The sequence below is a fragment of the Serinus canaria genome, chromosome 6, assembly GCF_022539315.1.
Source record: "Serinus canaria isolate serCan28SL12 chromosome 6, serCan2020, whole genome shotgun sequence".
Classification (NCBI taxonomy): domain Eukaryota; kingdom Metazoa; phylum Chordata; class Aves; order Passeriformes; family Fringillidae; genus Serinus; species Serinus canaria.
Window position 1 is genome coordinate 21,044,668 of NC_066320.1, and position 11,861 is coordinate 21,056,528.

An 11,861-nucleotide genomic window follows, 5' to 3' on the forward strand; every position below is an offset into this window, starting at 1 on the left:
CCCGCCGCCAACGGGCAGCGCGCCCGAACGCGCCAGAGGAAGCGGCCGGCCAGTGGCGGCGCCAGAGCCGTGGCGCCGGCGGCCAATTAGCGCGGTGTGCGTGGGCGGTGCGCGGCCTGCCTAGCCAATGGGCGTGCTTCAGGGGCGGGCGGTGGCCGGCGGCGGCCAATGGGGGCCGGGGAGGGGCGGGGCGGCGCGGGGCGCGGCGGGCGCGGGTCGGGGCGGCGGCGGCGGCTGCGGCGCGATGGAGCTAGGGGCGGGAGCGGGGGCGGGCGCGGGCCCCGGCGCGCGGGGCAGCGCGGAGTCGGGCCGCGTCCTGCTGCTGCTGATGGGCGGCGGCGGCGCGGGCCGGGCTCGGCGGGGCGGCGCGGAGACGGAGGTGGCTCCGGGTCCCGGTCCCGGCCCGGGGGGTCCCGAGCCGCGCTCCCCGCCCGCCCCCGACTACGAGGCGCTGCCCCAGGGCGCCGCCGTGTCCACGCACATGCTGGCGGGCGCCGTGGCCGGCGTCATGGAGCACTGCGTGATGTACCCCATCGACTGCGTCAAGGTGCCGGCGGCGCGCGGGCGCGGGGAGCGGGGGTGAGGGCCGGGGCGTCACACCGGGAGCCCCGGGCACGGTCTGACGAGACGCACAGCCGGGCCCGCCCTGTTTTGCAGACGCGGATGCAGAGCCTGCAGCCGGAGCCCGCTGCTCGCTACCGGAACGTGCTGGAGGCCCTGTGGCGCATCGCCCGCACCGAGGGCGTCTGGCGGCCCATGCGCGGCCTGAACATCACCGCCACCGGCGCCGGCCCGGCGCACGCCCTCTACTTCGCCTGCTACGAGAAGTTAAAAAAGACGCTGAGCGACGTTATCCACGCAGGGGGCAATAGCCATGTGGCCAACGGTACCGGCCCCGCCACGCCCGGGTGGGATCGGGGTGGGAGCGGCAGGTTTGGCGGTAGGGAGGTCCCGCCGCGGGGTCGGGGTGCCGTGGATGTCCTAAAGCCCTGTGCTCTCTCCAGCCATGAGCCAGCCGCACGGTGCCGGGCACGGGGAAGCTCCGCTCCGCGCCTGCCAGAGCTGCTGCCAGGTATCTGGCCTGAAGCAGGTTAGTGGCCCTGGCTCGGAAGGATACTGGTAGACAGGAGCCGCCTGCAGACAAGCTGGGACTGGCCGTGGCCCCGTGGGTCGGCAGTGCCAGAGCTCGCCCCAGGAGTGCCACATGGTTTTGGAGCCCGTCTCGCCGTGGTGCCCATTACTCATCTCAAGGACGCGCCACAGTAGGGGGAGCATGGGGCTGAGGGGAGAGCAGAGCACGTTCCGCCCTTGCCAGGCATGCAGCCAGTGCCAGAGGGCTTCTCCGTGGGACATGGGGACACTCACCATGGGCATCCCTGCCAGCTGGTGGCATTGCCCTGTCCCCCAAGGAGTGGGCACAAATGAGTCCTGGTCACCCCATGGGACATGGCAGCCAGTCACAATCTTCTCCCTCTCTATCTCACTCTGGGTGGGAATCCCTGAGGACCAGCCTGCCTTTTGGAAGGGAGATGGAGGCTGCCTTCAGATCTTACCTTTTTCATGGGCCTCCTCCTGTGCCTTGGCAAGGGACTTGGGGCTGTGGTGAAGCCCCAGGGTCCCTCACCTTTGCCCCCCTCACATGTGGCAGTTCTTGTTTTGCAGGTGCAGCCGGGTGTGTAGCAACGTTGCTCCACGATGCAGCCATGAACCCTGCTGAAGGTAATGATGGTCCTGGCCTGCCAGGGAGGGGAGAACCAGGGTCTGCCCAAGCCTCTTGGGTCCCCTCTGTAGCACAAAGAGTGCTCTTGTTCTTGCCTGACTGCAGGGGTTCTCTGGGGGCCCATGGCTTCAGTTAGGGACCCTGGTGTCTGCCTGTTATGGGCAGGGTGGGTAGAAGAGATTAACTCGGGAGCACAGCAAACCATGCTTTAGGAGGAGCTGTGAGGGAGGGCATGGGCCTTTCATCCAGGAGTTTGGCTGGGAACTGTTACCTGGAGCAGAAGAGAAGGCAGCAGAGATGTGATTGGCACTGCCAAAGTCATTCCAAGTGTGTGGAAGCTGGGCACTGGTGTATTGAGATCTAGGGAAGAGGTGGTACAGTCATGGGCCTGTGTTCAAGAGGAAGATTAAAAGAGTGGGGTATAAAAACATGCTAGACAAGTTGGGAGAAGGGAGATCTTGTGAAATGTCTGGAAGATGCTGATTTTGATGAGCCTGGTATATATGAAAAAGGTATAGAGAGTTAGTAATTTTACTGAGTCCATGGAAGTGGTGGGAGAAGGAGAAGCAATGTGGAAAGGCCAGTCATGAAGGTATTTTTCCCTCTGACAGCTGGAGGGCTTGTGATAGTGCAGGCTCCAGCTGATGTGGGCACAGATCCTTCCTCCCCATTGCATGACAGGGACCCTGAGGAGCAGGCAGCTGCCAGACCATTGTCATGGAGCTTCTCCCTGTCCCACTCTTGGATGTTTGAGGGGGGTTTGGCTCTGAACCTTGCCCACAGTGGTTGCATTTTGGCAGTGGCTGCTAACAGTTCCTGGCTAGTGGGCTCTGCAGTGAGCTGTGGATATTCTGGGCTGCAGTGGGGGTGGCAGGGGAGGGACAGTCTTATCCAGATCAAGAGCTGTCTGGGAAATAAGAGGCTGGATACTAGGGAGTTCTTCTGACTAAGTGATAGCTCTGCAGCAGTGGATAGGGAAAACACTGGTTGCTCAGGAGCAAGGGTGCATCTGGATTGTAAGCAATGGGATATCAGGATATTCCCTGAGGCTGTGGCATGTGAGTGGCTTCATAGTGGAGATGTCTGTGTGAGAGTGATGCCTCAGCAGATTTAAACAGCTGGTGTCCTGTCTGGAGACACGTGGGCACCAGTGGTTCGAGTTGTCTCTCTTCAGCTCTTACGCCAGTGTCACCAAACTCCAAGCAGTTGGAGGAAGCCTGGCTTTGTGTTTACCCTTCTCTCTCCTCTTCCCCTCCGTGCCTGGGTCCTGTCTGCTGCCACCGCCTGTCCCAAGTGGTGAAGCAGAGGATGCAGATGTACAACTCGCCTTACCAGCATGTGATGGACTGTGTACGGGCTGTGTGGCGCAACGAAGGGGCCGGAGCTTTCTACCGCAGCTACACCACCCAGCTCACCATGAACATCCCCTTCCAAGCCATTCACTTCATGACCTATGAGTTCTTGCAAGAGCAGCTCAACCCCCACAGACAGTACAACCCAGGCTCCCACGTGGTCTCTGGAGCCTGCGCGGGGGCCGTCGCTGCTGCCGCCACTACGCCTTTGGACGTTTGCAAAACACTGCTCAACACCCAGGAGTCCCTGGCCTTGAGCTCCAACATCAGTGGACACATCACAGGCATGGCTAATGCCTTCAGGACGGTGTACCAGGTGGGCGGGGTGACCGCCTACTTCAGAGGGGTCCAGGCCAGAGTCATCTTTCAGATGCCCTCGACGGCGATCGCCTGGTCCGTGTACGAGTTCTTCAAATACATCCTTACCAAGCGCCAGGAGGAGCGTCGGGCTGGCAAGTGATGCAGAGCCAAACGCCATTCCAGACCCGTCTCACATCCCCTCCTGGTGTGTCTTCTGACCCCTCTCCCTTTTGGTTTGGTTTGTGTTGAAGAGAGGGGGCAGCGAAGCCCTCTGGGGTTCAGCGATGCCGTTTTTTGCCTGTGGCTGTGGCAGCCCTGCTCAGGCTGCCCAGCTTGCTCTCTGCTGGGCTCCTCCGAGATGTCCCACTGGGAGCTGCAGCCCAGGTCACATGCCCTGGCACTTCAGTGGAGCTGTGCTCCCGACTTCCCTTAACCACAGCATCTCACGCAAAACTCAGCCCTGCTCAGAGGGGAAGGTGAACGTGCTGCCCTGCCCCTGGCAGGGCCAAGCTGAGCTCGCAGTCACCAAGGAGGGGGTGACAGCAGGATGCTGGGGGCTTTGTCTGGCTTTTGGCTGAAGCACAGTGCAAGTCTTGGCCATTGTCTCGTAGCACGCACACGTGATGCTGACTGCCCCGGTGGTGGTGGTGGTAGTGGTGGTGGGCGAGGGGAGGATGGCACTTGAGGAGGGAGCCTGTAGGTTTGTTCTTGTTCCTGCTCTTGACACCTCCAATAAAAACAGTTCTGCTCTATCCTCATGTCCCATTCTTGCCTCCAGCATGGCCCAGCTGCCAGCACTGTGCCTTTCTGACTGTGCCTGGTGCTGAGCTCTTTTGATGATGCCAGAGCAGTGGAGGGGAGAGCAGTCTGGGGGTGGTGGTGGGAGAAGGGGGCCTCTCTGGCCGAGTCACCCTGGCAGCATGCAGGGATGAGGGTGACCCCATCCCCTCTGGCTCATGGTCCATTGCCTGCTGCTGGTGTGAGTTGTGACCCTGGAGGAGAAGCTGAGGTTTATGTGCCTTGGCAAGGTAGTCCCAAACCCTCAGTCTGACTGGGGGGTCTTCAAAATGCTTCCAAATTGCTCCAAATGGAGATGTTGGCAGGAGGGGTTGTGTGTCAGGAACAGCACAGGAATTTGGTGCTGAGTGAGGCTGGTAGCCTTTGTGCACCTCATATAGGAGATTTGGGGCTTGGCAGAGTTTTTGCCCCATAAGTTTGAGGAATTAGACTAGTTTGATGCTTAATGAGCGTCTCAAAATTGCTCAGAGTGCTAATGTCTTTTCCAATCTAGTGGTAATTAGTAGAGTAACTTTTTTTTTAACCTGTTAGTTGTCTTGATACCAGTTTATTTTAGGGTCCCAGCCAACTGTGGAGCTGTGAACTGAGCACTAAAGTATTGCCTCATTGTGCTGACCTGCCCAGAGCAGATCTCTGGGTTTCTTGAAAAAGGTGCTCATGGGTGATGCCTGAACTCTCCCAGTGCTTTCAGGTGTGGCATGTGTCCCACGGAGGCATGCCCAAAATAATTCCCTGGAGGAAATGCATTCACAGCTGTGGTATGTGCTGCCAGTGGGTATCTGGGTCAGATCAGAGCTGCTCCAAAGGATCTGCTGGCCTGACCTGCCCAGAAGACTGCTGGAGTGGGCTGTGGTGAGGACAGAGGGGATTACCTGTGGCTGGAAAAGCTGCTGGGTGAGCAAGGAGGATGTGCTGCCCTCAGTGGCTTTGGCTCCACCACGGCTTGATGAAAGGGACCCCTGCACCACAGGGCTGGGTGCTTGACACGCTGCCCAAGCTCCTGCCCAGCCCTGCCTCTACCTTTCCCTTACACATCTCTCTTGCCCTGGTTCCTCGAGGTGGTGAGGGAAGCTGAATGACCAGCTGTGGGATTTTTGATAGCTGCCTGAAAGGTCTGGGTGTCCCTGGCACAGAGCAGCCACAGCCACTGCTCTGCAGCCTGGGTCCTCATGGTTGTGTGCAGAGCCATCCTCTGCTCCCTGGCATGGGCTGCAAGCTCCTGGTCCCTGCTTTTTCTGCACAAGCAGAAGGATGAAAAACTCCTTAAAGACACAAAAGCTGCAGAAGATCAGGAAATTTAAGTTTGCCCACTATTTCAGTAGCTGGGACTTTAAGAAATAGTCTGAGTATTGCAAGATTTGGCAGCCCTGCCACTCCTCCACCCAAGAGGGAGAAGCAGAGATGGCTGAGAGAGACCAGAGCAGGATTGGGTTGGAGGGCAGGGCACTAGACAGGAGTTTGCAGAAGATGGCTACAATGGGCTTTGCCAGGACAGGTCTGTGCCCAGGAGCTGAAAGCTGTTGGCAGCAGAGCTGCAGCTTTGCCTTTAGCCCTCACCATGCACTGGGGCAATGACAAACCCCATGGAGGCAAAGGCATAAACAGACTGGGGCTGGGGGAAGATTCACACTATTAAGTCCATCAGCAGCTGGAAGAAGCTCTATAAATGTCAGTGGATGAAGACATGATTGAAAGTGTCTCTAGGATGTTTTCCAGGAATAACAACCCACAGAAGTGCTGGAGGAGGGAGTAAGACCCCCAGGAACAGGGAGATGATAAGTCAGCACAGCCCAGAAATGCTGCTATGTGAGCACTTGGCCTAAAGCATTCCCCTGGCAAGGGCACAGCCTTTCTGCTCTCGGGCGCTGTGCCAGCCTAGCCAGCAGCAGCTGGGTGTTTCACAGGGCAGGCAGCAGCAGCCCTGCAGGGAATGACACTGCCTGCTCTGGGCTTGGCACTGCAGGGACAGTAGGGCTGCTGTGGGGATTCCCAGATATCCCTTGGGCCAGGCCACAATGGACAGGAAAAATGCCATCCTGCTGCCATGTCTGAGCTGAATGCCTGACACAAGCTAAGGCTGGCCGTGGCAGTTTGCTGCTGCTGCCCAGCTCTGCCAGGGTGGGGGTGTTCCCTTGCCAGCCAGACTGGTTCCTCTGGCACCTTTGGCATGATGAGATGCCTGGAGGCAATGGAGTTATTGGCTGGTTGGGCTGTGCCTGCTGCCTTTCCAAGGTCTGATAATGCCTCTCAGTGTAGCCACGCTGCTCTGGGTCTGTCCTGTGGCCTCCTAGGTATTTGGCTGTGCTTCGAGTGAGATCTCTCCTCCTACAGCCTCTTCTGAGTAAAGAGACTATTTTTGGCTTTCCAGCAAGGAAGCAATGCTCAGCCCAGCAGAGTTTTGGAGACAATCCCTTTTCTTTTCACCTCCCTGCAGGATCCCCAGCCACATCCAGCACGGGCAGGGATTTGCTGCCTTGCCTTCCTGTGTCCAGCTGCCCCTTGAGCCCTGTCCTGGTGTGTTCTGGGTCGGGAGAGCCCCACAGCCTCTGACGAAGCAGACCAATCACCACTGGCCTGGCCTTGCTCCAGGTGACAGGTCCAGGTCTGTGCTATGGCACAAGCCCAAATTATTTCAGGCAGGCTGAGGCTGCTGTGCCAGGAGCAGCTCAGAAGCCCCCAGCTGCCTTCCTGGGGTAACTGGAGACAGCTGCACTCCTGCAGGTTAAGGGCAGAGCTGGGGGCTGAGGGTTCATCTTACTCAGAGAAAGAAGGGGGGGAGATCTCTCCAGTGTCTGTCCCGTACCTTCAGCTGGGGCTGGTGGGCTTCTGAGCTGATCCTACCTTCATGACCCCACACAGGGCACTGGAGTCCCAGTGCTCAGAGGGTTTTGTCAGCCCAGCTCGGGGGCAGGCAGGGGGGCAAGAGCACTGCCCTGGAAACCATATCCCAGTGCTCTGCCAGCACCCTGGGCTGCCCTGAGCCTTCCTGCTCCGCAGCCCCTCTGCAGTGGGTGCCTGACAGCCCTGCTCGGTGGGAGGAGGTGGCTGGAGCCCGTGGGGAGCACAGAGATGGGCTCCCAGCCTCCCTCCAGCCCCAGCCCACCCTGGCTCTGGGATTCCTCAGGGCTGTGTCAGACCCCAATAAAGTTGTACAAGTTCTCATGACCTCCCGGCCTTGCAGCAGTGCTAAACACAAGCACTGGGGCTCCTGGACACAGAGCAGACATTGCCTCTGGTGGGCCTGGGAAAGCCCCTCCTGACCCACATCGCTGCCTGGCAGAGGCATCTCCGGGCTGGGCTGGTCCCAGCCTGCCTGGCTCTGTCCAAGAATAGACAGGGAATAGCCTGAAAGGCTACTTCCCTTTCTAGGCAGGGAATATACCCTGAGAGGTAGAGCTGAGGCTGAAAACCTTTCCTGTCTATAGAGAACCACTAAAAGAAGCAATCCCCTAGGCTGGGCTGGGACAGCTCTGGGCATGTTTGCTCTGATGAGGAGATACTGGGTGAACACCCATACTTAGTGCAGGCTTCTGTGTCAAATTCCCCCAAAAAGGGATGGCAAAGTGGCATCCTGGCTGGAAGTGGGGTGTGGGCAGATGGCCTGTTGCACTGGGGAGGTGACAAAAGTGGGGAAGGAACTGCTCCTGGGCTGGATGGGAGTGGCACAGGGGTGGCAGCACAAGTCACTCTTGCAAGCATCCTCACATGGGTGAGGTCAGCTCAGCTACGCTGTGACTCTGGAGCTTGGTCTGGGATCATCCTCAAAAGCAGCTGAAGCAATGGCTGTTTCACGGGATTGGTGGAGGCTTCAGACCTAATCTCCCTGGCCCAGCATGTCTGCAGATACTGCACTGGCGCCAGAGTCAGCCCCAGAGAAAGCCTGCAATGCCCCCCGGGGCAATGCAGCTTTGGGACTGACATAGGAGACTCCTGGCAGGCACTGACCATGCCTGGCGTGGGTGCCAGGAGGAATGGAAATCCTAGCACCTTTGGATGCCCGTAGACCTGAGCAGTATGTCACCTGGAGCATTGCCAAGGGCTATAAAAAAGGTGGGGAACTGGGCCAAAACTGGGCTGTGCCTCAGTGTGGGACACAGCTCCCTCTGGTGAGGATGCAGCTGCGACAGGCACCGGGCGCGGGACGCCGACAGCCATCCTGCCCTTGGGCAAGAACTTGGAGGGAGGGGTCGCCTTAGCTGGAAGCTGCAGGCAGTGTCAGGGCATCAGGAGTTTTAGGGGGCCTCCTGGAATTGGGTGAATTGTATTATTTTGGGGCAAAACAAACAAATAAACAAACAAACAAAAAAAAACAGAGCTGAAAATCTGCTGGGTCTCTCACAGAGACTGGGTGTTCCTGCTCACCTAAAGAACACAGCAAAGCATTGCTCACTAGCGAGGGAGCCGCAAGGTGGCTAGAGGCTGGGAAGGGACACTGGCTTTGTCCCCGGCTCTCCCCTCGCGGCGGGACACGGGTGGGTGGGTGCCTCTGCAGCGTGCACGGCCCCCGGCGATGCTGCCCGGTGCCGCAGCGCTCCCGCGGGGGTCGGGATCCTGCAGCTCCCGCAGGGCTGTGCCGTGGGCAGACACCTCTTGCCCAGAGCCCACGGAACCGGCCCAGCCTTCCCGATGTCCGCTCTGTCCTGCTGCCCCTCCTGGCGCGGACGCCACACCGCGTCCCGATGCTCCGCAGCTCTCCAAGCCTTGTCGGGCCACTCGGGCACCCCGAAGCAAGCCAAGCCCCGCTGCAGAAGCTCCGCGGCGCGGGATGGCGGGGACAGAAAGGTGTCTGTCCCTCCCTGTCCCCGGGCGCTGGCCGATAGATGGCGGTGGCGGATCTCGCTTGGGGACAGGCATCGGGAGCAAGTGTCCCTGTCCCTGACAGCAGCCCGGGGGACCTGAGCATCCCGGGCAGCACCCGGGAACCCACTGGCCCCGGCATTGCCCGCCTGCAGCAGCCCCGGGCGCGGAGAAGGGTCGACCCTGGGGAAGTGTCTGTGGGTTTTATTTATTGCCTAGGCGAGACATAGTGGCATGATGTCACCGGGAAGGGCTCTGGCAGGACACAGGGGCAGCTTTGACATTCAGCAGCACTCTGTTTTGCAGGGGACAAAGATTCAGTCTCCCTCTGTGGACAGGTCACCTGGATCCTTGGTTGAATCAAAGTGAATCCTTCGTGGGTCACCTGGATCCCTAGTGACAACACTGTGCCTGATCTCACCACTGCAGGAAGAAGAATCAGCTCAAACATGCAGGTCCCGTCACCCTGCTCAGCCAGGTGTAGTCATCTTGTGATGCAGTGACTCATCCACGCAGGGGAGGCAGGTCCCTGCCCCTCGTGCTACAGGCATGTGGTGGGAGAAAGCCTTGCTGGAGACTCCATAACACAACTACCAATATTTTAATTACCTGATCCATGGCTAGCAACAATTTTATTGGCACTGGGGAGTTCTTATGTGACAGCCCCATATTGCCGTTGCCATGAGGAGCTTCCAGCATCTCCTACAGCTGAGGGCTCCACAGAGCCCCAGTGGCCAAGCAGCCTCGGCAGCTCCCAGCTCAGGGCTGGGGTGGCTGCAGTGGGAAGCTCTGCAGAGCAGGAGGTGACACTCAAATAGAGGAGCAGGAGCTGGGCACCACACTAGCAAACAGCTGAGTCCCCAGGCTCCCAACCCAGGCAGCAGGAGGTGGCACTGACCACGTTGGAGTGGATGGGACCAGGACTCAGTGATGCCTGCCCAGATCCACAAGCAGCCTGACCAGCCTCACTGGGAGCAGGCATCTCCCTCTTCACCCAGGTGAGATCCTTGCTGATGGCTGCAGGTGGGTGGTGGAGACAGAAGGATGAAGGCTAAGAGGGTGAGGGATGACCTCAGCAGTAGGGAGGGAGAGAGGAAGGGAAAAAAGATGTCAGGAAGGAGAGGAAACCAGAGCATATCTGTGGTGCTGCAGAAGGAACAGCACTGCTTCTGTGTCATCCTGAGCATAATGGAAAGGCCACAGAAAATCAGAAATAACTGGGCTTTGGATGGAGCCTCCCTAGGAGCCACTGCATGAGACAAGTTCTCCTCATAAGCTCCTCCTTGAACAGGAAACTTGAATAAAAAACACAGCTAGAGCCTGCGGACAGAGTGGGTCTGAGGCCTGGGGGTTAAAACCTAGCTGGCCCAAAAGTTCCTCCTTTCCTTTAAATCAGTGCACTTAGAGAATCTCATTTCTGTTTGAAATCAGTCAGCACCTTCACAGCTGGATTCCCAAATAGCAGTAAATCCCTCAATCAACCAGGAAGAAACACACGCCCTCTGCCCCTTGTCCGTGGCCATCCTCGTCCCTCCCTCCCTGATGTCCCTCTGGCCATGGCACCACCATGGTGCAGCGGGACTATGCCGAAGGACCCTGTGCCTCTCACCCTGCTGGAGGCACCCCGCTCCAGCCTGGGCTGTGGGGGACAGGGGCGCATCATGGGCGGGTGCTGCCTCCAGCACAGCCACGCAGCAACTTCCCTCCATTGTGTCTCCCCTCCCTGGGCAGCCGGTCCAATCTGCAGTCTCCCACCATCTCCCTCCCACTGGCCTCTGCCGGCTGTTCCTCCTCTTTGGAGCGTTCCACTTCCGCCACCCCGCTCTGGGCCCTCCATTACCGCCGTCTCTTTGTGCTGGTCTGTCCTCCCCATCAGCTCAGGAGCTTTGGGCGAGGCTCTGCAGAGGGGTCCCTCCCACTAACCCCTTGCCCTTCCTCCAGTCTGAGCTGGTGGGACAGCTGGTATCTGTCCCAGGGATGGGGCTTGCTATGGTGGACATCTAGAACCTTCCAGCGCCATGAGACATCAGCCTGCGGTCAGGCCTCTCGGAATCCCCCGACTGGGAGCTGTTCCAGCTCCGTGGAGGGAGAGAGGGGTCAGGGTTGTGACCAGGCACAAGTGGAAAGTGCTCTGATGTGGCTGGGTACTGTTGGTGCTGAATCATGCTGGTACTGCTGGGCATCACCTCTTACAACACAGCTGTGAGGTCCCTGGGTGTCCTTTTGCTTTACAGAATAGTCTGTGCTCTAGAGACTGTGCCTACAGACCTGGGCAGCATGTCCCATGCTGGGACTCTGGTCTTAGCCAGAGGCTCTGGGTGCTGCTGAGATGCAGTGGATTTCTCATCAGCTGCCACGTCCTTTGAAGGGATGTGTTAAGCTGGGAACTCCTCTCACACACCCTGATTTTGGAGAAGCTTCTATTGTGGTTACATGCTATTGTGGTTGCATGCTGAAGTATGAACTCACACGAGTCCCCTATTTTTGCAGACAACAGTCTGGCAGAACATGGAGGAAAATGCAACTCCTTCCTATGGCAGAGACAAATCTCTCCAGCCTGACTGCTGCTGTGAAGAAAGCGCATTACCTTTGTTCTTGGCTATCCTGTTTCTACCCACGAGACCACAGGGCCTTAACCACTCATCTCTGAAAGCCAAGAGCAGGGCCTGGGCTTCCTCTCCTGCGACACCTTACTGCCATCCAGCAAACAATCAGCTGGGCGTGCCGCATCCTCTCCCAGCGCCGGCCCCGTGAAGCCTGCTGGCCTCGGGGCGGCTCGCGGGACAGCGGGGTGCCGGGCTCAGCCAGGCTGGCAGCCGGGGCCTGCGGGTTGCCCACTCTGTCCCCGCAGTGGAAAGATTTTCTCCGGTTCCTTTCAAACAGCAAACCCCGAA

The 11,861-nt window shown here is 58.8% G+C and overlaps 1 protein-coding gene across 1 annotated transcript; it reads left to right on the forward strand.

The window, feature by feature from the left end:
• Positions 1-221: 221 nt before the first annotated feature.
• On the forward strand, positions 222-4,124 carry SLC25A28 (solute carrier family 25 member 28). The gene is made up of 4 exons (XM_030241448.2): positions 222-547; positions 658-886; positions 1,663-1,719; positions 3,015-4,124. The coding sequence occupies exons 1-4, from the start codon at positions 245-247 to the stop codon at positions 3,530-3,532; spliced, it is 1,107 nt and encodes a 368-aa protein (XP_030097308.1). The 5' UTR covers positions 222-244; the 3' UTR covers positions 3,533-4,124.
• The last annotated feature ends 7,737 nt before the right edge of the window (positions 4,125-11,861 follow it).